Source organism: Myotis yumanensis, unplaced genomic scaffold (genome assembly GCF_028538775.1).
Source record: "Myotis yumanensis isolate MYYU_CA2020_CCGP unplaced genomic scaffold, mMyoYum1.0.hap1 SCAF_2, whole genome shotgun sequence".
Lineage (NCBI taxonomy): Eukaryota > Metazoa > Chordata > Mammalia > Chiroptera > Vespertilionidae > Myotis > Myotis yumanensis.
This window is the reverse complement of record NW_027223753.1, coordinates 33,570,367-33,598,171: the sequence shown is the minus strand read 5'-3', so window position 1 is coordinate 33,598,171 and position 27,805 is coordinate 33,570,367. Positions and strand designations below refer to the sequence as shown.

The window sequence follows — 27,805 nt, the reverse complement described above, 5'->3', positions numbered from 1 at the left end:
CTTCTTGGATTTCATCTAATATAATTTAAACCTTGCACTCTCTTACTAAGGATGCCGAAACTGAGGTATGAGTGGGGGGTAGGGTGGGGGAAGGGTGTCACAGAGCAACTTACAACAAAATTAAGCTTGGACAGAGCACCCTCAAGTTGTAAAAGACTCTCTTATTTGGTTTCCTCAGAAGCAGTACATGGAACCAGATGCAAGTTTGTGGTTTATTTGGGAGGGGTCCCAGGAGACCACGCAGGAGAGAGGGGGCATGAGACAGGGGAGGGAAGGCCGCTATTCAGATGTGGTCATGAGCAGGCTAACGGGGCGGCTGGGGCTCAGTCCCCTGAGAACTGCTGGAGATGGTGTAGATCAAGCCTCTGAGTTGTCCCTCTGGATGGGCCGGGACTGGCAGTGCTCAGCCACAGACTCCCTCTGTTTGCCACTGTTTGAGGGCTGCTCCCAGGCTCCGAATTCCCAGCATTTCCAGACTGTTCTCTGCAGGCAGCCAGGATTTGTCTACAGCCAGAGAAAGCCCTCAGGGGAGAGTTGCAAGGGCTTCAGCAGGAAGTTGCCAACACAGGATTGGTGAGTGCCTGGGGACATGAGTGGGGCGGCCACAGCCGCTGCTACAGTGGCCAAATGCCCATTCTCTCCTGTCCCTGGTCAGTAAAGCTCACTGCCTTAGAGATGAGAGAGAGGCATGATATATAAGGGGAAAGTGAATGTATAGGGTTGGTATTTGCAAATAAGTAAATATCCCTATTTTATGGGAACTCTGCATGCACTTTTGCACACCCCGTCCTTCTACCTTGTATGACTCCTCCTAGAAAACTCCTGTTCATCCTCCAAAGTCCAGTTCCAATCTGGCCAGGCCTCCTGTGTGCCCCTCACCTGCTACTTTTTAATGGTAGTAAAAATAGCGACTGTTCATTGAGCACTGTAATTATGTGCCAGGTACTTTTAAAAAAAACTTTATGTGAATTAAGTCATTTGATTGTCTCAACTCTATGAAGTAACTGCAATTGCCATCCCCATTCTATAGAACAGAAACTGAGAGAGAGGCTAAGCCACTTTGTCAATATGATCCAGTTAGCAAGTGGCAGAGCTAAGATTTAGTTCCAGAAGTTCAGGTTTCCAAGTCCCTGCTCTTAACCATGGCAGAGAACAGGTTACCTTTGACTGGGGTAAAGCAGGGAGCCCAAGGACTGAACCCTGGGCATCGTGCTAGCAAGGCCTCATGCCTAGCTAGGAAACATCACTCAGAGGGAACCTGGAACAGGAACACAACACAAGATATGTTTTTACAAAGATCACTCTCGCTATAGGGCATACGGTGAGTTGGAAGAGGAGAGGCCGAGAACAGAGATAACAGGTAAGAGACTAGTGCGGCCATCCAGGGAAGAGGCGAGGAAATCCCAAGTTCAGCAGGGAGCGAGCCCCTGCTGACCTCCCAGCCACAGCCACTCCCCAGCACGGCAGGGCTGCCACTCACGGGTGTGCAGGTGGTGCCCTGCACAGATGCACCTGGGGAAGAGGGCACGGAGGGGCGGACGTGCAGCCCAAGCTCTGGGTGCCACTGTGAACCCCTGGTGAGGAGTCACGTGCACCCAGAAGGAAGGGCGCCGTTGCTCTCGCATACAAAGAGGACAACGGACCAGCCATGGCCCAGCCCCTGTGACCCTCCAATCTAGACATTTTCCACTACTTTTGCTTCCTGATTGTGGCATGATTTCCTTCAGTTCCTCAAGGCCGTGGAGATGTGCACATGTGTGGAGGTGAGATCGGGAAGAGGCAGATTGGAGTAGTGCCAAGGAGAGTCCCTTACCCCAGGCCCCTGCCCCGAGCACCACCTGTCACCATGCTTACATCCCACCAGGGCCCTCACTCCTGTGGGCCTGGCGGCCACCACATGGACCCCCAGTGGAAGTGGAAGGTCCTTCCGGGTACATGCCTGCCAGGAATAGTTGACGGGGGATTGGGAACCAGTGATGGAAGGGAAGGAGAAGGGGGAGAAGGAAAGGATATGGGTGAGCAAAGATGCACGTGGATTTCTGCAACTTGCTCACTATTCCTTTTCTTCGTATCCTCCACTTTCTAACCTCAACACACATGTTGAGTAAATGCCTCTGAGAAGACTCACCAAGAAGGTGACACAGCGTTTTTGAGGTAGGACTTTAAGGTAATGCAATGGCAAGAGAGCTGGAGCCAGGAGACCAGGGAGGATCCTGCTGTGTGGCCCTGGACAGGCCCAGCGCTCTCTCTGGGCCTCCATTTCACCACCAGCCACGCGTGCAGGCTGGGTCAGGGGCTCTCCAGGCGTCCTGCAGTCTCAGCCTGGGTGGTCTGCAGTTTGGACAGCAGGTGGGAGGCCGGCCTGTCTGTGACCGGCCAGGCTGGGCTGTGTTTCATGTCTCTGGTGAAGCCAGGTCCGCGAAGTCAGGCAAAGTAGCCCCAGAGGAAGACGTTGATGGCCAGCAGGAGGACGGCATTGACGTCGCAGACGCGTCTCCAGAGCGGCTCCTCCTCAATGCTGGTCAGCTTCAGCTCGAGCGCGGCCTTCTCCGCGGGGCTCAGGGCCGGCTCCCGGACCCCGGAGAGCCCACAGAACCAGCCCCAGAGCTGCTTTCCGCAGGACCTGTGAGGGGCTGAGGGACAAAGGCCAGAGGGGGAGGGAAGCAGGAGGGAGCGGCAAGGCAAGGTCGAAAAGGAGAGTGATGAGAGAGCAGGGGAGGGGGAGAGAGGGGAGAAAGGGTAGAAAAGGATGAGTGCACAGAAAAAGGAGGGCCGTGAAACAATCAACTTAGTCCTTCCTACTAGCCACAGCCTGGGTGCTGAGCTGGGACTCTACCGAGCTCTGACCCTGGCCATGCACCCAGCCATCGGCAGAAGCATCTCCATGGTGGTGTGCTAAGGGGTGAGGATAATGCTGTCCATCCCAATTCAGATCACACAGCCACAGGAGGACGCAGTGGGAGCATCACCCCGCCCAGGAAAGAGGCAGCAGTGGAGCCAGACAGACAGACGCAATGCTGTGGGCAGGGCACTGGCTGGAAGCCACATTCCAGGGCCCCTGCCATCCCCTGAGGCCACATGCCGACTGCTCAGCTTCTCTGAGCCCAGGGTCTTTCCCTCCCAAATAGGTCAGGGGCGTATGCCCTGTTCTGTAGGTTGTTCTGTTCATGGAATGAGAATGCAGATTTGACAGCACCTTAAAGAGTCACGGTGCTGAGCAGTGGGGACAGGCTCTAGGGAAAGCAATGCTCTGCATGTGCCTGAGACCGTGCCACACGCACACAGCATCGCCAGCCTGGAGAAGGGGCTCGCACATTTCATTAAAAGCTAACTTTAAAAGAATGAATAAAGAAAATACATATTATCAAAGTTCTTTTGGATTAACAGTTAATATATTAAAATAAAATTCAAATAAAAAGCCTTTCACTGAGGCTGAACCCAGCCCATTGGAATGTTTTATTATCTTCATGGCTTTGGCACTTGGTGAGTTCAATGTGACTATGGAGTCTCAGGGATACGAAGACCCTGGCTACCATGTAGTCTTGTTCCTTCACTGCACAGAGGAGGGAAAGGGCTTGGAGAAAGGAAGCCACCTGCTTACAGTCATGTAGCTCCAAAGCTGCACGAAGAGGAAGAAGACGAGTCCAGCTCTCAGTGCACTAAGCTCTATCGTTTTACAAGCCGGTCCCAGCACTGTCTTTTGAGTCACTTAATAAAGCTAAACCTATCTGTAGCTTGGATGTGTATCCTTCCTTTGGATCTGCTCTGCTGTTCTTAAATTTGTCTTTGAGTGTCTGTTCTTAGGACTCAGAAGTGTACAGCCATTTCGCTTTTTAGCGTGAGTGTGGTGCAGGCGAGGCTTCCTCTGCCTGCAGCCTTCACAGGTGGTGCTTCCTCCCCACCCCCAACGTCCCTTGGCAGGGAAGGAGCTCTTGCCTCTCCCTGTCCTTTCCCTCCTCCTGGTGGGTGGGAGGGATTTGTCTCTCATTTTGAACTTGATTGACTCTGTGCCTCTTCTGTCCCTTTTGGGAGCAAGCCACCCACAGGGAGCAGTCATTTCTCTGCTGCTCCAGAGAGAGACTCTTCCCTGGACCTGGGGGCGACCAGGCAGGGCTGCCCATGACCATGCAAATCTGCCTAGTCGTGGGACTGAGCTGGGGAGAGTACAAGCCGTACCCTCCTTCCCTCTGGGAGCTACCTTCTCGGCTCCTTCCCTTCCTCCTTCCTCCTCTCAGCAGCTGCCTCACCTGCAGAGAGCTGCGTTCTCAGACTGCTTCTTCCACACCATGCATTTTATAGGGACCAGACCTGGTCCTTGTGGTGAAGGAATGAGAAGCAGTTTTGAGACCCTAACATCTGGCAGATGGACCTCAAAGCTCGAAAAGGAGTTAAGGAGTTACATGTTGCAAAGCAAAATTGGGGCACCAGGTTAGACTAGGGCTGGTGACATCAAGCTTCACTGGTGCTTATAAAAGTGAGCCCATAAAAAATTACATTCCCCATTACGGATAGCTTTTTAAAACAGTGGACGGATGGGTCAAGAAGCTTGGATCTTGAAAATACAAAAAGAAGCTTGGATCTCAGGTGTCAGTAGAGCTCATATTCTGGAGCTTATGATGTCATAACCTCTAGGCAAGTGGCTGTTTCTGTAGAGTCAGGCTCCTAAGCAAAGCTGAAGGGCTCAAGAATGGTGGAGGCTTCTCAGGCCTCAGGGAAGCTCAGGGCTCCTAGAATCCGGCAAAGACGTGGGAGCCAAGTGGCGTAGCTGCCAGCCGTGTGGGGCCAACAACCGGTGCTTGGATAACGTTATCTATGCCTTAAACTTGCTGGAATTATTAAAAGTTTGTCACACCAGTGGCTGGGGATGGAATGAAGACCTTTTTGAAGCTCTGATGGAGCTCTTGCCTACCCCAATGGGAGAGGGCAGCCTCTGAAGGCACCCCAACTCCACCCAGCACTGGGCTCCTCCATCTGAAGCAGGAAGTACATTTAGGACTTAAATTTCATTAAAATTTTAACTCATCAGGGCAAGAGAAATTGACATGGGGCTTTAAATTGCAAACGATTTTACCACTGCTGACATTAGTTTTTCCTTGGGAATCTTACACTTTGGGAAATCTCTATGGTGTCACTAAATCAGAATACCTTAACATTGGTATTCAAGCGCCCTGCAGGGAGGTCATAGACGCATTGCATCTAAACCAGCTACAGTATGTCTTATGTCAACTTCCGACTTTAGACTGTGTGGTCTTGGAGGACATTGGATTCATATATATTCTAACACATTTAGGAACAGACTGTTGAACCTCAGAGGGAAAGCAAGGGTGAGTGGGTGGGAAGAGATCAACCAATGAACTTGGATGCATATATGCACAACCCATGTACAAAGACAATGGGGTGATGAGGGCCTGGGGTGGGGGGTAGGAGCGGGCTGGAAGAGGTCAATGTTGGACAAAGGGGGCTATATGTAATACTTTCAACAATAAAGATTTTTTAAAAATAAAAAAATTAAAATAATAAAAGAATCTCCAGGAGGCAGTATTTGTATGGCCCACCAGCAGCTCAGGAGGACACTGTACAGACACATCTGCTCTCTTTCTGTGAAGATGACTATGCTTTTGTGTGATTCTAGGCAGATTATTAAGCCCAATAGGAAATAAATAATAAAATGGGTGTGTGTGGGGAGGAGGGGGGCTGTTTCTTTGCCATACCTGAGGCTTCCTTCCATATGGATGGAACTCAATGTCACACCCTTTGATTTGATTTTCTGCCCTTAGATTCATTCAACCCGGAGAGGTGAAGGGACCTCCTGTGGCAGGCTTGGGAAGAATAAGGAGGGCTCACTTGGTTCACTCCCACCCTCCTCCTGGGCAGTGCAGTGCTCATGGGTAGGTGACTGATGGGTCCCTCTGTCTAATGCTGGGGTTCAGTGTCAGGAAGTGCACCTCCCTGTGGATATAAACCAGATCTTTCCACCTGCACTTTATCAGTAATGGGGGCAATATTTTGGCTCCCATCTGCCTTACTTATCTTATTCCTCACATTGTTTGATAGGCATGGGGAAGGGAGGAAAGATAGTGTATGGACTCTTACAGAGACCTCATCCCCAGTGACCCCTAGATGGGGTCTTAGGGGACCTGTGACCCAGTATCTGTCCCCATCACTCCTCTGTGATAGCACCCCAGCACTCCCTCAGCCTACCTCCGTGCTGCTCCGGGCCCTGGCTGGGGTTCTGGGTCCCTCCGCCTCCTGCAGCGTGCACGCCAGGTGGCATCTCCATCTCCGATGTCCCTGGTGTGTCCTCCTGGGCTTCCTTCTCCAGCTCATAGCGGGGGTGGTTCCGTGTCCACCACGTCAGGCGAGCGAGCTGGAGGGAAGGGAAACGCTGTCTTGATTCAGTTCTCTTCGAAGGGAAGTCACGCTGTAAAATTAGAGGGGCCCCTCATGGGGGAACCTCAGAGCAGGGAGGGGTGCCAGGAGCAAGCGCAGAGATGGGAGGGAAGGCTTGGCTATTAGCTTGGCCTCCACTTCCTTTGAAAACCTGCTCTCACTGAGCCACGCCACGTGCTGAAACACACAAAGTCAGGTGCAGGGAGGTAGGAACCCCATGACGAAAGGCTCCCAAAGTCAGGCTAGGAGTTGATTTCTCTTAAAAACAGTGCAATGGAGAGTCACTGCAAACTTTGGGAACAGGGAAGAGACTCTGAGTCCTGGGATTTAGAAAGAATTGAAGGGATTCAGCCTGGAGCCTGTTGGAAAAGTGAAGAAATAAAACGAGCTGCCTCCTCTGCTCACTGTGAATTACCCGCTTGTTTGTAGGAATTAGTGCCACCAGGGTAAGAGTTGTAACCTCTAAGGCACCACACAGCTGAGGGGTGTTCATACTGATTTCCGCTTAGTGTTTCAGGGCCCAGCTTCTGCAATGGGCTTAGTTACGGGCTAAATTGTGTCCCCCTCCCCAAATGCACGTGTTTAAGTCCTAAACCCCAGTACTTCAGAATGAGCCCGGGCTTGGAGATAGGGTCTTTAAGACTCAATTAAGGTTAAATGAGGTGTTTAGAGTGGCCCTAATCCAATAGGACTGTTGTCATTATGAGAAGAGATTAGGACACAGACAGGCACAGGGGGAGGAGGCCAAGGAGAGAGGCCTCAGAGGAAATGACCCTATACCACCTCAATCTCAGGCTTCTAGACACCAGAACTGTGATAAAATAAATTCCTGCTGTTTAAGCCACCCAGGCTGTGTGTGGTACCTTGTTAAGGCAGCTGGAGCAAATGAATGCTCTTTTGCTCTAAAGAAAATAAAAGGTTTCAGAACTGAAGACTGGGCCTCATGTCCAAGGACAGGTAAATTGTCAGCATGGGAGAGGGGAGAACTCCCAATTAAGCTCTTACTCTGGTAGACTCTGTTTCTTTTCTCATATATTGTTTCTTGACTCTTCAACCAGTCCCTACTCATTCTTCTAGATCCAACTCAAAGTGGCCTTGTCAGGAACTCTCCCAGGGGTGACTGCCTCTCCTCTGTGCTCAGCCTTGAGACCGGTCCTTCTGCTTTTCTTCTTGGTAGAGCAACTGTTTATGTGGGTGTCTGTGCCCACCCCCCATACACCCCACTGTGGACAGATGCTATGGGAGACCACTCATCTTTGTAATACCAACATAGGCCTGGCACATAGTAGATGCTCACTGAGTAATCTTTCAATTGAACGAATTACTTTTCAGTTGGGAATTAATAACCCAATGAGTTCCCTCTCCCCGGGACATCTGTATGGCAGCAGGTAAGATCATCACCCAATGAAGTTAAACTCTGTGGTAGGGATGGGGAGGCATTTGGGGCGGGGAGGGGGTTAGTATGAGCTCTCCACTTGCCTCTTCCTCAGGGATGGGGGTTGTACAGAGGCTGACGGTGACCATGACGATGGCAGTGAGGCCGCAGAGGATGAGGGCAAAGTAGAGGTAGTGGAAGTCCTTGAGCACAGCCGGCCTCTGGTCCACCTCCCCGCAGGCTGGGGCTGAGTAGGAGAACTCCAGGATCATGCGCAGGAACCCCACCACCAGGCCAAACATGAGGCCCCAGAAGGCTCCCTGTGGAGAGAGGACAGACCAGGCAGGGGTGAGATCCAGATGGGAGGCCCTAGGAAGATTAAAACCACTCTGCACCCAAATCTCTCTCCCTCTGGTTGTTACTGTGTTTGTGGGTCCATAGGAGTGAATATGCTAAGGCTTTGTCCTAATGTAAAGGCAGACAGAGTGGGGTATAGGAAATAACATGGGCTCCTGAGTCAGACAGACCAGGATTTGGACCCCAGCTCCATTCCAGAATAACTGATGCAGTGATTCAGCCTTGCTGACTCAGAGTTTTCTCATGTGCAATGACAGGAGAAATGAATGAGTACTAAGTGTAGATGCTTAATCTTCAAGTCAGGTGAGCAAGCTACAGGGAAGGGAAACACTGTCTTGACTCAGTTCCCTTTGAAAGGAAGTCACGCAGAATGGAATACGATTTTTGTAATAAGCAAGGAACAACTTTCTGTTGTGATAAATCAGAAATCAATGTTGCTTCTATTTTTTCCCTGTATATATATAAGAAAGCTCTGGCACCTCCCATATCTTCTTTATAACACTATTCAATTCTAACCTCTGTTTCCTTATGTAAGAGTTGTATTTTTAAAATTGAGATGCCAATCTAGATTTCAAAAATTCTGCAATGAGCAGAAGCATCAATAGTTCAATTGAGTTTTGCTGTGCACCGTGACTATCAGCAGGGAGATTGGACCTCTGCCAACAGAAGGCACCAGTGGACACCTTCCTTCATAGTCCATTGGGAGAGGCGTTCCTATGATCTCCTTGGCCATGACCTCAGGCTCTCATGTGGCTCCTGTGGAGTCCTGTCCATGATGTCCCTTTCCTCCTGACCCCAGATCTGGGCTGTATAGCCAGAAGATCTGGGGGTTTTCTAAACTGTTCTAGGGAGTAATTAGGGTTATAGTCCTCCTACCTCAAGCTCCTTGCAGGCTTCTTTTAGATTTCAGTGCAATTTCATGAATAACATGTGTGTAAGCACCCCTGCAAATTCACACTTCATTTCATCATCATCATTGCTGTCTTTTTGCCTGCATATAAACCCTTATAATGTTAGAGATGAAACAGAGCCTAGAGATCTTCTCATCTCGTCTGTGAGCTTCCACACAGTGTTCCTCATGTCTGAAATACTCTTCCCCCTCTCATAACCCCTCATGACTCAGCTCAGATGTTGCTTCCTCCAGGAAGGCTTCCATGACCCCCTCCAAAGTATCTTATAGGTTAGATGTTCCTGTTCTTTACTATCTTAGCAGCCATTATTCTTTCTTCTTATTGTTTATTGAATTATATTTCCTCCTGGCTGGCCTTGTGATGGCAGACCTATATGAACCTTGTAAATATGGCATCCCAGATTGATAAATGTTTTTTTTCTTCTTCTACTAGGGTGCTGTTCTCAGAACATCCACAAGACAGCACCATTGAGACTAATCCCTCACTAAGGTGCTGTTCTCAGAATGTCCACAAGAGGGCACTGGGATTAAAGATGGCAGCAGACTACGTGGATGCTACACTGACATGCTCCTAGGACAGTGATGGCGAATCTATGACATTCGTGTCAGAGGTGACACGTGAACTCATTTTTTTGGTTGATTTTTTTTGTTAAATGGCATTTAAATATATAAAATAGATATCAAAAATATAAATTTTTGTTTTACTATGGTTGCAAATATCAAAAAATTTCTATATGTGACACGGCACCAGAGTTAAGTTAGGGTTTTTCAAAATGCTGACACGCCGAGCTCAAAAGGTTCGCCATCACTGTCCTAGGACCAAATTGGCATTGCAATTAAAATGCAAAAGAAAAAAAAACTACCCCCAAACCAAATAATCAACTGAAGACTAGCTGAAGAGAACCAAGGATGGAAAGTGGAGACCAAATAGAGACTGGTAGGAAGGGCAGAGGCATGAAAAGACTGGACTGGCTCCCACAGACAGCAGCTGTATTTCCGGAGCAATATCTCAGTTTGGGGTTGCCACTGAGAACTCTGAGGTCTAATCCCCAAGCTGGGTCCCCCATCAGAACTGAGAAAGGTGCCCACAAAACGCATGGTTGTGAAAAGCAGCAGGGTTGCTGACTGTCAGGGAGTGATGGCTGGATATGCAAGCATTCTTTTAAAAGGCCAATGCACAACATTTTACATGAAGCCACTCTCTTTGTGCTCCAGCAGAGGAACGGCAGAGTGGACTGAAGCTGTGTAAGTAGAAGCCAGGGTTGGGGTTTCTGGGGCTAGAGCTCAGAAGGCAGACACCCTGGTTTCCTGTGCTGAATCATTCCCTTATGCTGGGGAGGTTATCTTTCTCAGGAAGACCTTTGCTATACAGGTGGGTTTTGCCTGGGGGTAAGGCAGTTGACTCATTCTATTGGAAAACCCCTTGCCCCACAGTGTGGAGTTTCTGAGGTCCATTAAGAGATTGAGAATAACAATTAGCCTCTAGGCAGAAGCAAATGCCCCACATTGTTGTAAAACCTCTTTCCACACCTGTGGATGATTGCCTGAGGGCTACTCAAGACCAAATGCAATCAGTCTGCAGGCAGAGGCAGGTCTCTGGAGGCTTTGAGTCTTTGCCTGATCTAATTAGTCAGAAACAGTATTTGATAATATCCTGCACTAGAGAGTGAGAGCAAATCTACCTAATACACAGTCACAAACCCAAATAAGCAGCCAAAATGGGGAGACAAAATAACAACCCTCAAATGAAAGAAAATAAGAATTCTCCAGAGGAGGAGATAAATGAAATGGAGATAAGAAATTTATTTGATATCGAGTTCAGAATAATGATGGTAAAGATACTCAATAGCATGAGAAAAGATATAGTGACTATGAAAAAAGAACAGTTGGAAATAAAGAATGATATAGCACTAATAAAGAACACATTTAAAGGACTACACAGAAGATTCAGGGAAGCTGAGGATCAGATCAGTGAATTAGAAGATAGGGTAGAAAAAAAATCACTCAATTAGAGAACCAAAAAGAAAAAATAATGAAAAACTAGGAGAATAACTTAAGGGAGTTGTGGGACAACATGAAATGTAACAATATTCACATAATAGGTGTACCAGAAGGGGAAGAAAGGGAGCTAGTAATAGAAAACTTCCCTAACCCAGTGAAGGAAAAAGTCACACAAGTTCAGGAGAAACAGAGAGTCCCAAGCAAGAAGAACCCAAATAGGCCCACACCCAGATACATCATAATTAAAATGCCAAAAATGAAAGACAAAGAGAGAATCTTAAAGGCAGCAAGAGAAACGCAATTTGTTACCTACAAAGGAGCTCCCATAAGGCTGTCAGCTGATTTCTCATCAGAAACTCTACAGGTCAGAAGGGAATGGCATGAAGTACTCAAGGTAATGGAAAGCAATGATCTGAAATCAAGATTACTCTATCCAGCAGGGCTATCATTCAAAATAGATGGTGAAATAAAGAGCTTCCCAGACAAAAGAAAAAAAAAGGCTAAAGGAGTTAATCACCACCAAGCCAGCATTACAAAAAATGCTAAAGGGACTGCTGTAATGAGAAGAAATAGAGAAACCTCAAGATTGATAAATGTTTACTGAGTGAATGAATGAATCTAGACCAGATGCTATGGGTGGGGAGGGGGCAGTTGGTTTGTGCAAGGTCACAGAGAGGCCAGGTTAGGCCAGACCAGCTCTCCTAACGTGTAGTGAACTGCTGTACTCACAGGCTCTGTGATCCTCTTGCAGAAGATGGCCAGCAGGAAGAGGGCAGTGACGGGTGGAGCTAGGTAGCTGGTGATAGACTGGATGTAGTCGAAGAGCTGGCCACTGTTGGAGCTTTGGATGATGGGGATCCAGAGGATGCTGATGACGACCAGGAACACCACAAACACTCTGCCAGGAGGGCACAGGGTGCTGTGAGGAGCCCTCAGGGTGGCAGAGTGTGGGGTGGGGTGAAGGTGATGCTTGGGAGCCAGGAAGAGAGAGGGGAGAATGCATTCTTGTTGAATCAGAGAATGTTAGGAACTAGAATCCCAAAGGATGAGTCCAGAAATTTAGGCTCTTGAAATCCCAGAATATCAGAATTCTAGGACCTAAGAGGTCAAGGCTTTTTAAATAGACTCACTCTTCAGAGAGGAATCCATACTTTTCACCCCACCACCCACCTCAGTAAATGACCTCTGGATCTTTGCTGGGGATGCCTTTCTTTCTCTTTTTTATCAAATCCTGTGCAGAGCAGCCCCCTTCTCCAGGATGTCTCCGGACTCCGGTGACTTCTTCCTTCTCTAAGCTTCTCCAACTCTAAGTGTCTCCTCCTCATGTTGCCAGTTGGCTCATAAAAAAGACTCCACTTTCATATCCTGACTCCCCAACAACTGATTGAGGCTCAGGCTCAGGTCCTCAAAATGCACTCCATGCATGATTTTGCAGGTGTGTGACCAGGTTGAAAAACTTTTCTTGGATGTGCTGAGTGCAATAATGCATATGGCCAGCAGATGGTACCAGAACCCCACTGGTTGATGAAATAAGTGTCTAAAACCTGGCAGTTTAGTGTGCAAATATCAAATGACACTCTTTTAGAAATCTCTCAGCACACCAATCCTTTCCTCTTCTTTTTTCACATTTTCTCTTTCTCAGGCCCCCACTAAAGCAGCAGTTACTCAAGTGACCTCCCTCCTGCTCATCCTCGCCTGCACCATCTGTCCTGCATGCAAAACATATGAGCAAGCAGGCAGTGGGACTCTATTGGGCAGCTGTGGGCAGAAGGCACTGTGGTGGAAGGAATAGTGCATGTAAAGGCAGGGAGGTGGAAAAAAGCAAGTTATCTAAACTCAAAGACCATCTCAACAAAGGGGGGAATGAACACATTAGTCCAGAAACCTGAGTTATTTATGGAGCCTTAAGTCATGAAGCACAGATTTCAGAAAGGGCCCCTTAACTCTATGTAAACTACAAATCCCCAGCCTGGGGCGACAAAGAAAAATCAGCCACCATTATACTCTGAAAAGCATGAAACTGATTCCAACAAGGTAAATGCAAACTCTTTAGCCTGGTGTTGGAGGCTCTGCCTTCTTTGGAGACAAACTTCGTACAAATGACTTTACTGATGCAGGTCCCTCATTGCACTTCCCATGTTTCTGCCTTTCTCATTAAACTCTTCCATCCTCAGGGCAGGGCCATACAAGTCCTCCCTGTGTCCCCAGCGCAAAGGCATGACCCAAGGGGGTTGCTCTGGGTGAGACTGATGGAGTAAGTTAAGGCCTTTCTGATATCCTGGGAAGCAACTGGTCCGAAAGACCTAGAGGGTGAGCTGCTTGCTAGCTTCCTCCCATTTATACAGTTCACCTTTCACTGTTTAACTCTTTGTCAGCTTCTCTCATTGACCCTATTGATCAATTGCAAGAGAAAGCTGAACAGTAGGGAAGAGAGTTTTTTCTCCTTGTTCTGGACAGGGAGGAGGGGCCCAGAGCCAGGAGGGACTTACCTGAGGTCAAGGAGGAAGCTGGTGCTAGAATTAGGCACTCTGACTGCCAGTCCTGGACCCAACCCAGCCACACCTCCCAGGGCAACCCAGGCAGGGAGCAGAGGGGAGAGGGTCTGCCTGCAGGAAGGGGCGCCCACGGATGGGCCAGCGCACCTGCCCACCACCATTAGCTCCTGCTCCGTTGCCTTCTTGCGGAAGCGCTGCCACACGTCAATGGCGAACAGTGTGCTGCTGCTGTTGAAGATGGAGGTGAGCGAGCTCATGAGGGCGGCCATGATCACGGCGATCATCAGGCCCCGCAGACCTGGGGAGAGATGAGGTCTCTGTGGACAACTGGCCGTGAAGGCCCTGCCGGGCACCATGGAGGCTGCAGCGCCCGCAGAGCCAGGAGTCTGGGGTGGAGGTGGGATGGGGAAGGTGCGGGCTGAGGTTCCCACCCAGCAGATAAGGAATCCGGGGCTGGACACTGGGCTCTGGCCCCGCCCTGCCTCTGCCTGCTCTGTGGCCTTGGGGGAGCCAGGGCCCTCCCCGAATCTCCCCAGGAAGGGGTGTGACAGCCCTGACATCTCGTGTGGGTGTCAGAGCTGGCAGACACTTGCTAGTGGTCGCTGGTGGGGAGAAGGTGACGTTACTAAACGTTTTCAGTGTTTTCCTTTTTCATTGAATTGGCGGCAGGCAAAGCCCTGGCCTGGAAGCAGCAGCCCAGGCTTGTTTCCTGGTTCTGCAGGCAACCAGCTGTGTGATCCTTGAACTAAGGGAGTCCTTCACGTTAGGGCCAATTTTTCCTCCTGCAGCAAGAGGTTGGCTCCACTGATCCCCGAAGTCCCTGCCTCTCATGACCAAGCCTCCAGGAAAATGACTGCTCACCCGAGAGAGGGACCCCCCACCTGGCCCACCTCTGGCCCCTCCCGCCCTCAGTCCAAATCTTTAGCCACCACCTGCATGTCTCCCTGGAAGACTCAAGGTGTCCTACACCGAGGCCAGCATCTACTCTGGGGCGTTGATTCTTCCTTTTATTAATAAGTAGTGGCCCGGTGCATGAAATCCGTGCACATTAAAAGGGAATTAATTAGAGCAAATATTTTAATATTGCTATTTGCCCTTTCTCTATAATAGAAATGTCAGAGATGAAAGAAAATTAGTAAAATGTATATGAAAATCTTCCTCCTGTTAGGGTCTGGGAGTGCCATGGGACCCAGAGTCAAGTCCCCACCCACCCGCGTGTGCCTCAAAATCACACGAGACCCAGACCCAGCCGGCCACACCCCCATTGGGCAAGATTGAGACCTGGCCAGCCCCACCCCTGTCAAGCCCCGCCAGGCCGGGGGGTGCAGCCTCAGGTCCCCGCCCCAGCCCGGTGCCACACAGCCTCAAGTCCCTGATGATCGCTTGTTATGGTTTGTCACAAGAACCCCACCTCTGCTGTGGGCGCAGCCATCTTATGATGGCATGAGGGTTAATTTGCATATTACCTCTTTATTATATAGGATATCTTTCTAGTCTCCACATCAGACTCCTCCCTCAGAGGTATCCCAGACCCCTCCTGGGCTCCTCTCCCACCCACCTCCTTCTGCGGCTGCTCTGTCATTGCTGGGCCTCCCCCGCCTTCTTTTCTCTACTATTTCTTTGATTCATTTCTTATTCTACTGGTGGTGAGGGGAGGGGTAACTCAACTCACCTACTTCCCTTCATAAACCTGCCTTTCTCCCATGTCCCGTTTGAGTCCCTCTGTCTTTCTTGTCCCTCAAATACACCCAGTCATCAAGTCCTGCCAATTCTGCCTCATGTATATCTTTTAAACCTCTTTTCTCCATCGCTAAAGACACCAACCTGGTCCTAGCCACCATCACCCCTCACCAGAACCACTGAAGACCCCTTTTAAATCATCCTCCTGCTGCCCCTAAGCTGAACTCCAGGCAGATTGGTCCCCCAAAGCACAAATGCAATTGTGGATGCTGGCCTAAAACCCCCCTCCCCTGACATCCATTGCTCTAGGTGTGGCCGCCAACTCCTCTCCATGATGCTTGTCTCCAGTCCTCCTGCATCTGAGCCCATATGGGCCACCTTCAGCCCAGACCTCATGCTCTCTCTCCCAGCCTCGGGCCTTTGCATGTGCAGCCCCTCCTTCTGGATGACGTCTCCCAAGCCCTCCAGCTCTGCCTGAGGTGCTCCTCAGGCCTCAATTCCGTTTCCTGTCCTCTGAGAAATGGGCCCTACAGTCCCCCAAAGTGAGCCAGGTGCTCCTGAGGGCTCCCCAGCCCCACCGTGTCCCCACACTGGTCACACTGTGTTGTGGCCTCTATACCCTGAGTACCCTGGGGACTGCGGGGAGCCCGAGAGTAGGGCCCTGCCCTTTATCCCTGCATCTCAGGGACCAGGGCACAGAGCAGTGTCTCATGGACACGTGTGTGTGTGTGTGTGTGTGTGTGTGTGTGTGAGTGTGTACTGGAGGGGATGGGGATGTGAATGTTTTTATTCCCTCTCCCTGCCCATGTCCATCCTGAATGCAACCCCTCCTGGGCAGTGGCGATTGGAGGCGGCTGGAGGTGGGAGTGACTGGTGGCCGGAGGACACGGGACTCACCAATGGGCATGAGAGCTATGACCAGCTTGGGGTAGGCGATGTTGGAGCATCCCACTCGGGCCCCGCAGACTCTCTGGCAGACGTCAGGGTCCACGCAGCCCACCTCATCTGCACAAGAGGTGATGGCAGTTAGAGACGGATAATCTAGGGCCTTCTCGGGATGGCCCAGTATTTGCTTTCTGACCCCACCGGGAAGTGTCCATTGGGGACTGTGCTGGGCCTGAGGGTCAAAGGACAGGTGGCTGACTGGGTACCAGGATTTACTATGGTAACTTTCTCTGCCATATATTACCCACAAAGCTGGTAGACTCGTTAGCTTTAGGCTTTCTCTATAATAATAAAAGCGTAATATGCTAATTAGACCAGCTGTCCTTCCGGACGACCTTCCAGATGAAGCTGGGGCTGTGAGGGAAGCCGGGGTCCCGGGTGCCAGAGGGAAGCCAGTGCCAGCAGCTGGGGGAAGGAAGGCCTACTCTTGCATGAATGTCATGCATCGGGCCTCTAGTATCCTGATAAAAGGCAAATATCCTTGGAAGGCAACAAGAACATTTTACTGGTCTTTCTCTTGTAAAGGAAAGGCAGGATTTAAAATGACATTCAGATGCAAATTTTTCTACTGAAGTAGTTATTGTATGTTTGAACTATTTACATAGTTACTGTATGTATGTTAACAAAGGTTAACATACTACTATGTTCTTTTTTGTTTGCCTTCTGTATGTGGCCCAATAGGGGATTGAACCCACAATCCAGGTATGTGTCCTGCCTGGGAATCCAATCGGCAACCTTTTGGTGCACAGGACAATGCTCATCCAACTGAGCCACACTGGCCGGGCACTACTCCATGTTCTTATTAAGGACTGTGCAGCCCCTGCCTGCTCCAGCTCTCACCTGGGTACAGGGCCCGGCTGATCATGCCGGGCATGACGATGAAGAACATGGGCAGGATCTTCAGGTAGCCGCCCAGCACGGAGCCTCCCTTGGCGTGGGACAGACTCTTGGCGGAGAGAGACCTCTGCACAATGACCTGAAAGGCATCAGCGGAGGCCACAGGTGGGCTCTGACGTGGTCACTGCCTGTGCCCCCGCGGTGGTCCCAGAACAAGTCCCAACCCCCTGCATCCGGATGCCCAGTTTCCCGCAGGAGCCACCCCAGTTCACGGAGGGCGGGGCCCGCCTGGCTGGGGCATCACCTGGTCCGTGCACCAGCACCAGGTGGCCAGCACCGTGAGTCCGAAAATGAGGCCTGGCCAAGGGATGTCCCCGCTCACAGGGTCCCGAAGCATGTGGAAGGCATCAGGCCGGGGGAGGTGGCAGGTGGTGTTGGGGACTGTGACATTGGGGATGGCCTGCTGGTACCGCTGCTCCAGGCCCGGGTACCAGCCCACCTCCTTGAAGCCTGTGGGGGGAGACTTCAGTGAGTGAAGCAGCCCTGAGCCCCACTGAGCCTGTCACATGCCCCCCAGCTCCCAGTCCCGCGTGGAGTCCCTGGGCTTGGAACTGGCCCAAGATGAGGAAATGCGGAAGGGCTGTGAGGCTCCGTTGGTTTGGCATAGAGAGCATGTCCCTAGCCCTGAGGTGGGTATGGCTCCATGCCCCAGGAAGTCCTGATCACAGAGGTGACAGGAGCCACATTGGCTGAGAGAGGGACTTAGGGGCAAGGTGGGGTGTATTCAGTTCTCCTTACCCAGAAACATGAGGACCAGGGCTCCCCCCACCATGATGACCGTCTGCAGAGCGTCCGTGTAGATCACGGCTGTGAGGCCCCCTGGGGACCCAAGGAGAGGGCTCATCAGTCAGCACCAAGGTTTCCTCTCTGCGCCCGCCCTGCGCGTGCCACCCTGGGGAGACTGGAGAGGACACCGCACCCTCTCAGTGGGTGGGCTCCCCTCTGCCCCAGCTGCCTGGCCAGCGCCTCCTTGATATCCTGAGTCTATCCCTTTGTGAGCTGGTAACTCTGCCAGGATGCCCCTCCCCGACCTGGACGCCCACTTACATTCCCGTCCGCCCAGGCCCACTGAGCCCCTGCGACCCAGGAGCCGGGCCAGTGCGGGTGCTCTGCAGGAGGGGCTTTGTGGCTTTAGTCTGAAGCAGCCTGCAGTCTGGTCCAGATGACGGTCCCCTCATCCCTGCCCTGCTCCTGGTACGAAGGGTCTCTCAGGGCCTCTCCTTCCCTGCCTCCTCGGGCTGGCTCTTGCCTCCTGTTCCTGCCCTTGTGTGTCCCCTTTTTCTGGTCACTGTGCCTCTTGTCACTTCTTCTGCATTTTCCCTTGATCCTACCTCTCTGTCTCTCTCTGTCATTGGCTCTTCCTGTTTCTGGTTCTCTGCCCCTCCCTCTGACATCTCTCTCCTTCAGCTCTTCCCACTGTGTCTCAGTGGCCCCGGGCTTCCCTCTCCGCCTCTCCCTGCCTCTATGTCTCTGCTCCGGCCCTGCACCCTGAGGTGACCTTCTCCCGGCCCTACCAGCGATGGTGTAGATGGCCGTCACCACCAGCAAGGCCACCGTGGAGAGGTACAGGTTCCAGCCCAAGGCCATCTGGATGAAGAGGGCTCCAGAGAAGATGTCAGTCTGCAGAGACACGACCAGGAGGTCACCGGGTGTGGCCCCAGGGTGTCACCTTCCCGCTCAGCAGTACCAGCTGCTGTCAGCCCTCCTCACAACATGAGGACAAGACTTCAGCACTGTGCTGTGGGTGAGGTGGGCCGTGCAGGCGCTGAGCCACCATGGAGGTGTCAGAGCAGAGGCGGTCCCAGTCCATGACTTCTATGAACCCGTTACAGGGCTACAACATGGTGGAAGGCAGGACACATGGATGGGTCACAGGACCCCAGCCTCAGTTCCAGTCCCAGAGCTGGCCCTTTGGGCAAATCATGTGACGCAGTTTTGTTTTCTAAGGTTAGGTCAATGGAGAAAGAATAAGGACCTTTATTCTAAACTGTAACATTCTAGGCAACTAATGCATGGTGCTGAATGAAGAATCAGTGACAGAAAGATGAAAGGAATGAATGAACTCTAGATTGTGAGGTCTTTGCATGGAGGGACTGTCATTCACTCAACAAACACCATCCATCTCTGATTACCTACCACTGAGGGAGAGCATGCGCTGAAGGTACTTGGATTCATTCTTCCTTTCTCCCATCCTCCCTTCCATCCATCCATCCATCCATCCATCCATCCATCCATCCTCCCTTCCATCCATCCATCCATCCATCCATCCACCCATTCATCCATCCATCCATCCATCCACCCATCCATCCAGCAATAAGCCGTGCCCGGTACTCTGCATTCTCGGAGACAGGGTGGCCACACTGCAGGGTACTCACCGAAATCTTGGTGAAGATGTAGAGGATGAGAGACAGCACAGACATGTACACCTGGATCCTCTGGCCCCCAAATCGCTTCTGCAGGTACTGCGGCATCGTGACCACGCCGGCTGCGATGTACACAGGGACGAAGACCCAGCCGAGGGCCAGCAGCAGCCAGGTTGCCTGGGAGAGTGGAGAGAAATTGGTGTTCATGTTCTGGATGCATATGGACGAGTGTCTCCTACAGAGAGGCGGTGCCATGCGGAGGACAGCCCTGAGCAGGAGGTAAGGGACCCGGGACTAATCTCAGTCCTGTGTGACCGCCAACAGTCCCTCTATCTCCTCCAGGTCTTGGTTTCTTCATCCATAAAATGGGTTCCCCCCCAAAGCACATCGGAGGGTCCTCTCAGGGCTAATGCCAGGGGTGGGGGGGGGTGTGTGTGTTCAGACCCCTAGCATCCCCGAGAAGCCCTGGGCCAGCTTCCTTACATTCCATTCGAAGCCACCCACAGCAAGGCCTCCGGCAGCGCCCGTCCCAGCCAGGCCGATGAACAGGCCGCTGCCCACATTGCTGGACATCAGAGATGCTCCGATCTGCAAGGCACAAGTGGGTCAAGAACCAGGGGTCAGTTTTCATCTGACTCAACCTGGAGTCTCCCATGAGCTTCAGGAGCTGGGACGTGGTAGGGAGAGAGGGCCTGGACTCGTGGAATCTGAGATTATGAGGAGGAGAGGAAATGGGGGAGAGAAGAGAAAGAGGGATGGAACTGACAACTAGTGGGGGCCTGCTGTATGCCAGGCGCAGTGCAAGGCATTGCGTGTATTTTATGTGTGCTGATCACTTGATCTCCACAAAGATTTGCAGGGATGAGTATTAATCTTTCCAACTTACAAAGAAAGGAAATAATCTTAGGAAGAATAGACAGTGGCTCCAGGCCACCCAGTGGGAGTAGCAAAGTAGGAAAGAAGGAAGCCACGGGAGCAGGTCCACACAGGGAGGATGAAGCGTTGACTCAGGCCATGGACCTAAGGGCCCCCAGAGAGGAGGAAGGGGAAACGGAGGGGAGAGAACACGGTCAGCTGATGGGGAGCCTGGGTCGTAAGGGTCCCAGGATCAGCTCCCGGAGGCTGTGGGAGATTTACATCTATGATTTCCCTAATTTACCTGCTTTTTAGTAATAAGCTGATGTGTCACCTTCCCAAGAAAATCTTTGCTGGTCCCACTCCCACTGTCTGGAGGTCAGAGGCTTCCTGCGAGCCCTCACAAGCCCCCCACACTGCCCCATGGTCCCTCCAGCACTCCCCCTCCCCAGAACCTCCCACCCCTCCAGCTCAGCAGTCATGTTGTCTGTGAGTCCATCTGCCCAGTGCCACCCAGCTTTCTAGGACAACATTGTGGACCATCTCCCTGTAGGTCCAGCCTGCGGCCATGAGAGGGCGCCAGTGGACACTTGTCGGAGGTGTCCAGAGCAAGGTCGCTCAGGTGGCAGGTTCATTGGGACTAGAGAGAAGGAGCCCAGAGCCAGGAAACCCACCTGGGGCTGTTTCCTGGGAACAGGTGGGAGATGAAAAGGGGACTTGGATGGGGGAGAAGGGGAGGGAAGAAGGTCGACTCACCGGCCACCAGGTCATGGACCTCCCCGCCAGGAAGTAGCCGCCAACGGTGCCTCGGCTTGCTCGGAAGGACGACTGGAAAGGAAGTGGCCAGAGGTGAGGGTTTCCCGAGATTCCCCAGCCTCTGCCCTCACCCAGACTCCCCGCCCTCGGCCCAGGCTCTGTGGACGCAGAGGGGAGAACTGAGGCAGGTTTTCATCATCTTTATTCTACGCGGCCTTGGGGTGGTCTGAGCCTCTCTGAGCCTCTGTGCATGTCTCCCAGAACCAGTGTGAAGAGCCAGGAGCCAGTGGGAGTACAGAGCTGCATGCGCATACACATGAGTGCTACCGTGCACTGTGGTGCCCTCCCTCCCCTCCGTCCGAGCTGAGTTTCAGAAATTGGGCTGGTGTCTCAGTCTCAGGCATCCATCACTGCAGGGAAACCGACCCCGCGGGACTCCTCACTGGGGAGGGTAAGTGCAAAGCTGGTATTAAGATGCTGCCAGGCCTCTGACTGGGTCTGGAGGGAGAAGCACTGAAGGGGAGGCAGGAAAGGGAGATGTAGACGCTTCTCTCCCCGGAGGAAAGGTCATTGATCAGCCACAGGGCAGCGATTGGCTATGCAGGACTGGTGACTGTTCGACCCTCCCTCAATCGTCCCAGTGTCACCTCTGGTCCTCGGGGAGGCCAGGTGAGCAGAAAACACTAATTTCACACATTAATCAGGAGGCCTAAGTCAGGGAGCCACCTGTCCAGCCTCCACGGAGCTGGTGCTTCTCCCCACACCCCCTCTGCCCCCCGCCGAGCCAGGGGTCATCTGTGTGGCCTGTTCTTCCTCACACCAGCCCTGGGAGGCAGGGACTGTTCACCACTTTACAGATGAGGAAACCAAGGCCCAGAGAGGGATCCTGCCCTTGCCACAGCCTCGTCAGTGACCAGCTGGGCTCCAGGCACCGTCGGCCTCACAGCAGAGTCTAAAGGTTCCGGCATTTCTCTCCAATACTTCCGTGATGACAGCAGCCCTTTATGGCTGCCCTGTGTGCCAGGCCCTGAGCCAGATGTCAGGGAAGGGTTGTGCCCGCTCTGTGCTGCGGTCCTTATTCTCATTCTCCAGACGGTAAACGGAGGCTCAGAGATGCTTCGGAGGTTCCCAGGGCACTCGGGGATGCCGGAGCTGGGGTGTGAGCTCAGGGCTCGCTGGCCTCAGAGCCTGCCTCTCTATGGCACTGAGGCTCAGGGGAACAATGGACCACAGAAGGACCTTGGGGTCCGCCTGGCTCCCTTCCTGTGAACACAGGAGCCCGGCTCCTTTAGAAAGCTCAGCTCCTTGCCCAACACTAACTAGTGGAGGGTGGGGTAGGCCAGGAGTCAAGCAGCCGGGGAGTTGGGCATCTCAGCTTGGTGAGGCGGGAAGGAATGGGATCAGGGTGGCCAGGGGAGGGTGGGGCGAAGGCAGCAGGTGCACAGAGTCAGGCAGTCAGGAGAGGGGCTCAGGCCTGGCCTGCCCCTGGCTCGCTGTGTGACCTCAGGCCAGTCACACCCTTCTCCGGCTCTAGTCTGTTGCCTATGACAGGGGGGCTGAGACCCTTCCACTCCCACCCCTTCCTCTGCCCAGCCCTGCCCCAGCTCCCGGCCAGCCAGAGATGAGAGTGTGGCTCTGCCTCCCCTGCCGGCTCCCAACCTCCACAACTACTCACCCAGACCCCCACGCCCACAACGAAGATGAAATAGACGACCAGGACCCCGATGTCGTAGGGGTGCAGGCTGGCCCCGGGGCCTGGTGCCGAGCTCCGAGCTGCCGCAGTCCTGACCCCATTTCCTGAAGCTCCGAGCCCTGGCGCTGCCAGCTCCATGCTCCTCGGTGAGAGCCGCTCACCACCCGGCTGGACTTTGAGGCGCTCCTGGCTTCATTCCTTTCCTTTAATGATTAAACAGCCCAGTGCCATCAGCTGCTGAGAAAGCCCAGCCCCACTGGCAGGTAAGTCCTGGCCACCCTTTCCCCTCTGTGGGCTCTCTCCCACTCCCCCTCCCTCTCTCCCTCCTCTCCCTTTCCCCCTTCCTCTCCCTCTTCTCTTCCTGCGCCCCCCCCCCCCCGCCCCCGCACCCACACACACAGGCAGAGGCACACACAGGTATAGGCAGGCACACACAGGCACTTGCACCAAGGCACAAACTCTCCCTCACCCCCCATGGGGAGAAGAGGAGGAGGAGGAGGACAAGGAGGGGAGGAAGAGAAAGAGAAGGAGAAGGAGAGGAGCAGAGTCTTGGAACCCTGCAGTGGAAGGCCCTTCAGAAGTCAAGTGTTCCAGTTCTTGCTTGCGTGGAGGGGAAACTGAGGCCCAGGGAGGGGAGGGTCACTCAGGGACGTAAAGGCAGACAGAGCTGGACTTGATCCAGGTTCTTGGTCACCTATATGCAACTTTCCTTCTGCCCAGCGGGAGGAGACCAGAGAGGAAGGAGCCTGCTGTTACCCTTGCAAAGCATCTCCCTCACCTGCTCCTGCCTCCAGCCCAGCCGGGGGTCACCTTCCCTTCTGTTACAGTGCAGGGCCCTGAAGCCAGGAGTACAGGCAGAATTCACAGCTTGGCCCACGCTCCTGCCCGCACTGGGTCAAAGGAGCATCCTGAAAACAACACAGAGCACCCTGTGCCCAGGGGACACCATCCGCCCGTGACCCCGGCGGCCGCTTTCCAGTCCCAGCTGTGGGGCTCAGTGACCTTCAGGGTGATGGTGGGCCGGTTGCTAAGGGACTCTGAGCTTGTGTCCTCGGTCAGCATGGCCTGCGCCCTCCCCACCTCTCAGTGCCAGTGAGTGACTTCCTCCTATGCCCTCCCTGCACACACCAAGGGAGGGCCACCCTGGCCCTCAGGGTTCCACTGGCCACATACACTGTCCCCCAACCCCATCCTCCAGATGCCTGAGGCTGAGCCCCACCCCCTGCACTTCCCTCCCCTAGGCCAGCAGGTTTGGGCCCACAGCAGCCACCAATCTGTTAGCTCACCAGGCAGTTTAGTATCCAGAGCCCAGGAAGTGCCAGGAGAGAGCAGAAAAGGCATTGACATAGTAGGACTAGATTATTATGAAGCCTATGCCCAGAGCCCAAGGCCTTTCTATATCAGCGAGCCCAGAGCCCCCACTCAAGGCTTCTCTGTTGTTGCAAACTAGCAACAGTCAGCAGCAGAAAGGGACTGTCAGAGGTGGGCAGGGCTGGAGGGACAGCAGGAGAGTGGCTGTGATGGCCAACCGGTGTGCAAGAGCATCATTAAAACCAGGAACACAGGAAGACTGATGCAAAAGACAGGCCAAATGGGGCAGGCAGACCTATAATTTAAGCTCCATCAACTCTCAGCAAAGGGCATTCATGGGTAGCAGCTGAGGATTCAAATGCATTGACCAGAGTCACCGAGGAAACATTAGTATGACCATCAGGGACTTCTATTGAGAAGGCACACATTGTGAAATCCAGGAGGAGCATTTCATTCCAAATGGTCTAACATTTTAGGCAGGTGCTGGCATTCAGCAACGAGGCCTCATTTATCCAGGAGACCCTCTCTGACAGCTCCTGAGACTGAAGGGTCGATCACCTTGTCATTCTTACCTTGGGTGAGCCCCTGCTCTGTGAGGCAGAGATGCCGACATGAGCAAGGCCCAGCCCAGTGGGGAGCCAGATGGCACACGGACAGGCACCTTCAGCACGTTCACCCACCCCTGTCCTTAGCTGGGAGCTCAGAGGAGGAGGCAACAGTCCGTGTGAGGAGGTTGGGCAGGGCTTAGAGGGAAAGGGGTCCTTTGAGCCAGGCCTTAAAAAAAAGAGTTCAACAGATTTGGAAGCAGCCCAAGTGCCCATCAGTAGATGAGTGGATAAAAAAGCTGTGGTACATTTACACCATGGAATACTATGCAGCTGTAAAAAAAGAGAGATCTCTTCTCACCCTTTGGGACAGCATGGAGGAACCTGGGAGGGCACCATGCTAAGTGAAATAAGTCAGTCAGAGAAAGACAAATATCACATGATCTCACTCATTTGTGGACTCTAATGAACAAAATGAATTGACCAATAAAATAAGACCCGAAGCATGGAGGTATGGAACAGACTATGTGGGGTGGGGGGACGAGAAGAGATAAACCAAAGAACTTATATATTTATCTGCATAGTCCATGAATAAGGGCAATAGGGTGGTGAAGGTCTGAGGGGTGGTAGAGGCTGGGCAGTGAGGGGTAAAGGTTGGGGGGGAAGCTATCTGTAATACTATCAACAATAAAAAATACATTAAAAAAAAAGAGTATAACAGCAGTAAAACCGAAGTTTCTGCCAAGATACAATAACATAAAAATTGAAAAGTGAGCAGCAGATCTGCACAGGAAGTGCTAAGAGCTAGACTAACAATTCTAGAGGCTCTATAAGAGGGATATGGAAGGCTTTTGTAAACATTTATTTGGGTAAAATCCTTGTGTTTTTCCTAACGGAAAAGGGAGAGAGTGTGAGGGCTGGTTGCCCAAGATAGTTTTGGGCAGAGGGGCTTTGGAGAGCTTGGTGAGCATCCCCCCAGTTGGGGTCACTGAGGACAGGGATGACTCAGCCTGGAGTAGGTAGGGGTGGGAGCTGGAGCTGACTCGCTGCTTCCGAGGGGAGCTGGTGCTTTGGGGTTGGGCTGCATCTGGGTTGGGCAAAGAATGTGTGGACATTTTTTTTTTCTGGGGGAGGTGTGTGGACTAGATGTGAGCCACATGCATGGAAAAGACAGGGTGGGGTTCTTCTTAGATCCTGTCCAATGGGCTATCCAGAGGGGGCTTGGGCCTAAGCTGGCAGAACCTGAGGATTCACCTCGCTGATTCATGAGGCTGTGGAAGAATGGGCGGGGCTGCAGTGCTGAGGCACAGGCTGGGCTGGGCCTGGGGCGGGGCTCCCCTGGCTGAGGGAGTCCCGACTGCCCCACCAGAGAGCCCACAGCGAAGGTCAGCCCGAGGGTGGGAGACCCACGCGCCAGAGCCATCTCAGGAGCGGCCTCGTCTAGTAGGCACATTCCTGCCCTTGACTTCTCCTTGCTCAGCACCACAGCGCCCAGCGTCAGCCTGACCAGGTGAGAGAGACGGGGAAACAAGCTGACAGCGTCCCCTCCTCCCACCGCAGCCAGCCCACCTGCGGGTGGGAACTACGGGAGGAGAAGTCTCAACCATAAATGACAACAGAAGCGTTGAATAATATATGCCACTGGGCTTTCTACATTTGGGATCATAACTGAGTTGACTGTTTTCAGACAGAATAAAGCCCTAAGGCTGAGACTTTGCCCATGAGGTATGAAACGCTGATGATGGAGGGGGCCTCAGCCCCTGAGCCCGTGAATCCTCACAGCGGATCTGAGTTTTCCACTGGGAAGGAAACCCCCTCCCATGCTGCACCTGGGCATTCAGTGGCCTCCTCCGGCCTCGTGGGCCCAGGAAGAATCCTGGGCAGGCTCAGCTGTACCTGTGGCTACTTGCAATTCTTCCTGAAAAACCACTCTACCAGCCGCCTCTGAGAACCTCCTCTTCCAGAACAATGAAGGGCAGGGCTGACATTCACCCTGTGCGCCAGGAGTAGCCAGTAGGTCAGACCCACCCATAATGGCAATCATACTGACTGCGTGATTGGCCTCATTGTTCCCATCCTGTAGGTGAGGAAGCTCAGGCTCATTGGTGATGGGTCTTCAGGTTTGGAATTCAGGCCTGATTCACACTAAAAGCCGTGCTGTCCCACCTACCCTTTCTCCTTAGCCTGGTGTCTACAGGAGACAGTGTGGACAGTGCATCCTTCTGGAGATTAGGGTAGAAATGGGCTCTGCTTTGCTCCTTCCAGTGGAGGCTCTGAGCAGGGCACAGAGCTGGCTGGGCTGTGATAGGAACCCCACTGGGGTCTGGGTTCAGGTGACAAAGACCTTGTGAGCTCTCTCTCCTGCTGCCCCAGCCCCTCTTCACGGCTCCTTTGTTGGCCATGATTCTCACTCTCAGCCTGAGTGGCCAGGGACACTGTTTTTTTTTTTGTGTGTGTGTGTGTGTGTGTGTGTGTATTTTCCCACCTGCCTATGCTCCTCTCAGTTTAAAACGAATGCTCCCATGGTCAGATCACACACTGGGGAGGGACAGGGGCTCCATATGGACAGGCTGGACGCTCAATGCCAGAGGAAAGGATTATTCCATAGCAGAATAAGGCTGAGAGAGATGGCAGCAGAGACCTATGGATAGAGAAAAGAGGGGAAGGAAAAGGAAGAGAGTTGCATGCTGGTAAATGTTTCCCTCCACGTCCCGCATGGATCAGGGTTCAGGACCTGGAAGCAGAGCCGCACACAAATGAAAGAGAAAATACACGAGATAATTTGGAAATATTGAGGGACCAGGCAAGTAAGTCCAACTCAAGGGGAAGGACTTCCTCCGGTACTCAGGCCTCACCAAGCTTCTGAGATACACCCATAGCATAGCCCTTAGGCAGGCGACACCTCCGCAACAGGCAGACTAGCCCATCAGCAAGGATTTACATAATAATATGTGGGGAAGTTGCTTCAGCTACCACTGTCTGGACAAACAGAAGTTGGCGTCTAGATCTGACCTTTGCTAGGGCTTCAAAGGCACCCAGCCTTCGGGGGCTTCTCTGTCTACGCTTATCAGCTAGTGAAGACAATAAACGGTTTCCCACAGTTGCAGGCTCTTATTACTAAAGCTATCCCTGCCAGACCCACGGCCCCTACCTGTGCAGCCTGGTGCCCAGCCTGGGCAAACCTCCTGGGCCCAGTGCTCAGCAACAGGCCCGGCAGCAGCTCCCAGACTGG

General features: G+C 52.6%; 1 protein-coding gene across 1 annotated transcript; it reads right to left on the bottom strand.

The window, feature by feature from the left end:
- SLC5A9 (solute carrier family 5 member 9) lies at nucleotides 1–27,805 on the bottom strand. Its single transcript, XM_070405070.1, has 15 exons — nucleotides 27,725–27,805; nucleotides 22,700–22,920; nucleotides 21,025–21,096; nucleotides 19,897–20,001; nucleotides 19,426–19,590; nucleotides 18,565–18,670; nucleotides 17,789–17,869; nucleotides 17,295–17,500; nucleotides 16,994–17,129; nucleotides 16,106–16,213; nucleotides 13,676–13,826; nucleotides 11,763–11,931; nucleotides 7,870–8,085; nucleotides 6,202–6,367; nucleotides 1–2,633 (listed from the first exon to the last, which is right to left on the bottom strand). The coding sequence occupies exons 2-15, from the start codon at nucleotides 22,853–22,855 to the stop codon at nucleotides 2,425–2,427; spliced, it is 2,046 nt and encodes a 681-aa protein (XP_070261171.1). The 5' UTR covers nucleotides 22,856–22,920; nucleotides 27,725–27,805; the 3' UTR covers nucleotides 1–2,424.

Coding starts and splice junctions, on each gene's coding strand:
- SLC5A9 (XM_070405070.1), bottom strand. CDS start 22,855: ATGGAGCTGGCAGCGCCAGGGCTCGGAGCTTCAGGAAATGGGGTCAGG. Junction 17,870..18,564: donor GGCCATCTACACCATCGCTG/GTAGGGCCGGGA, acceptor TTGGGTCCCCAG/GGGGCCTCACAGCCGTGATC. Junction 16,214..16,993: donor CAGCCGGGCCCTGTACCCAG/GTGAGAGCTGGA, acceptor CCTCTTGTGCAG/ATGAGGTGGGCTGCGTGGAC.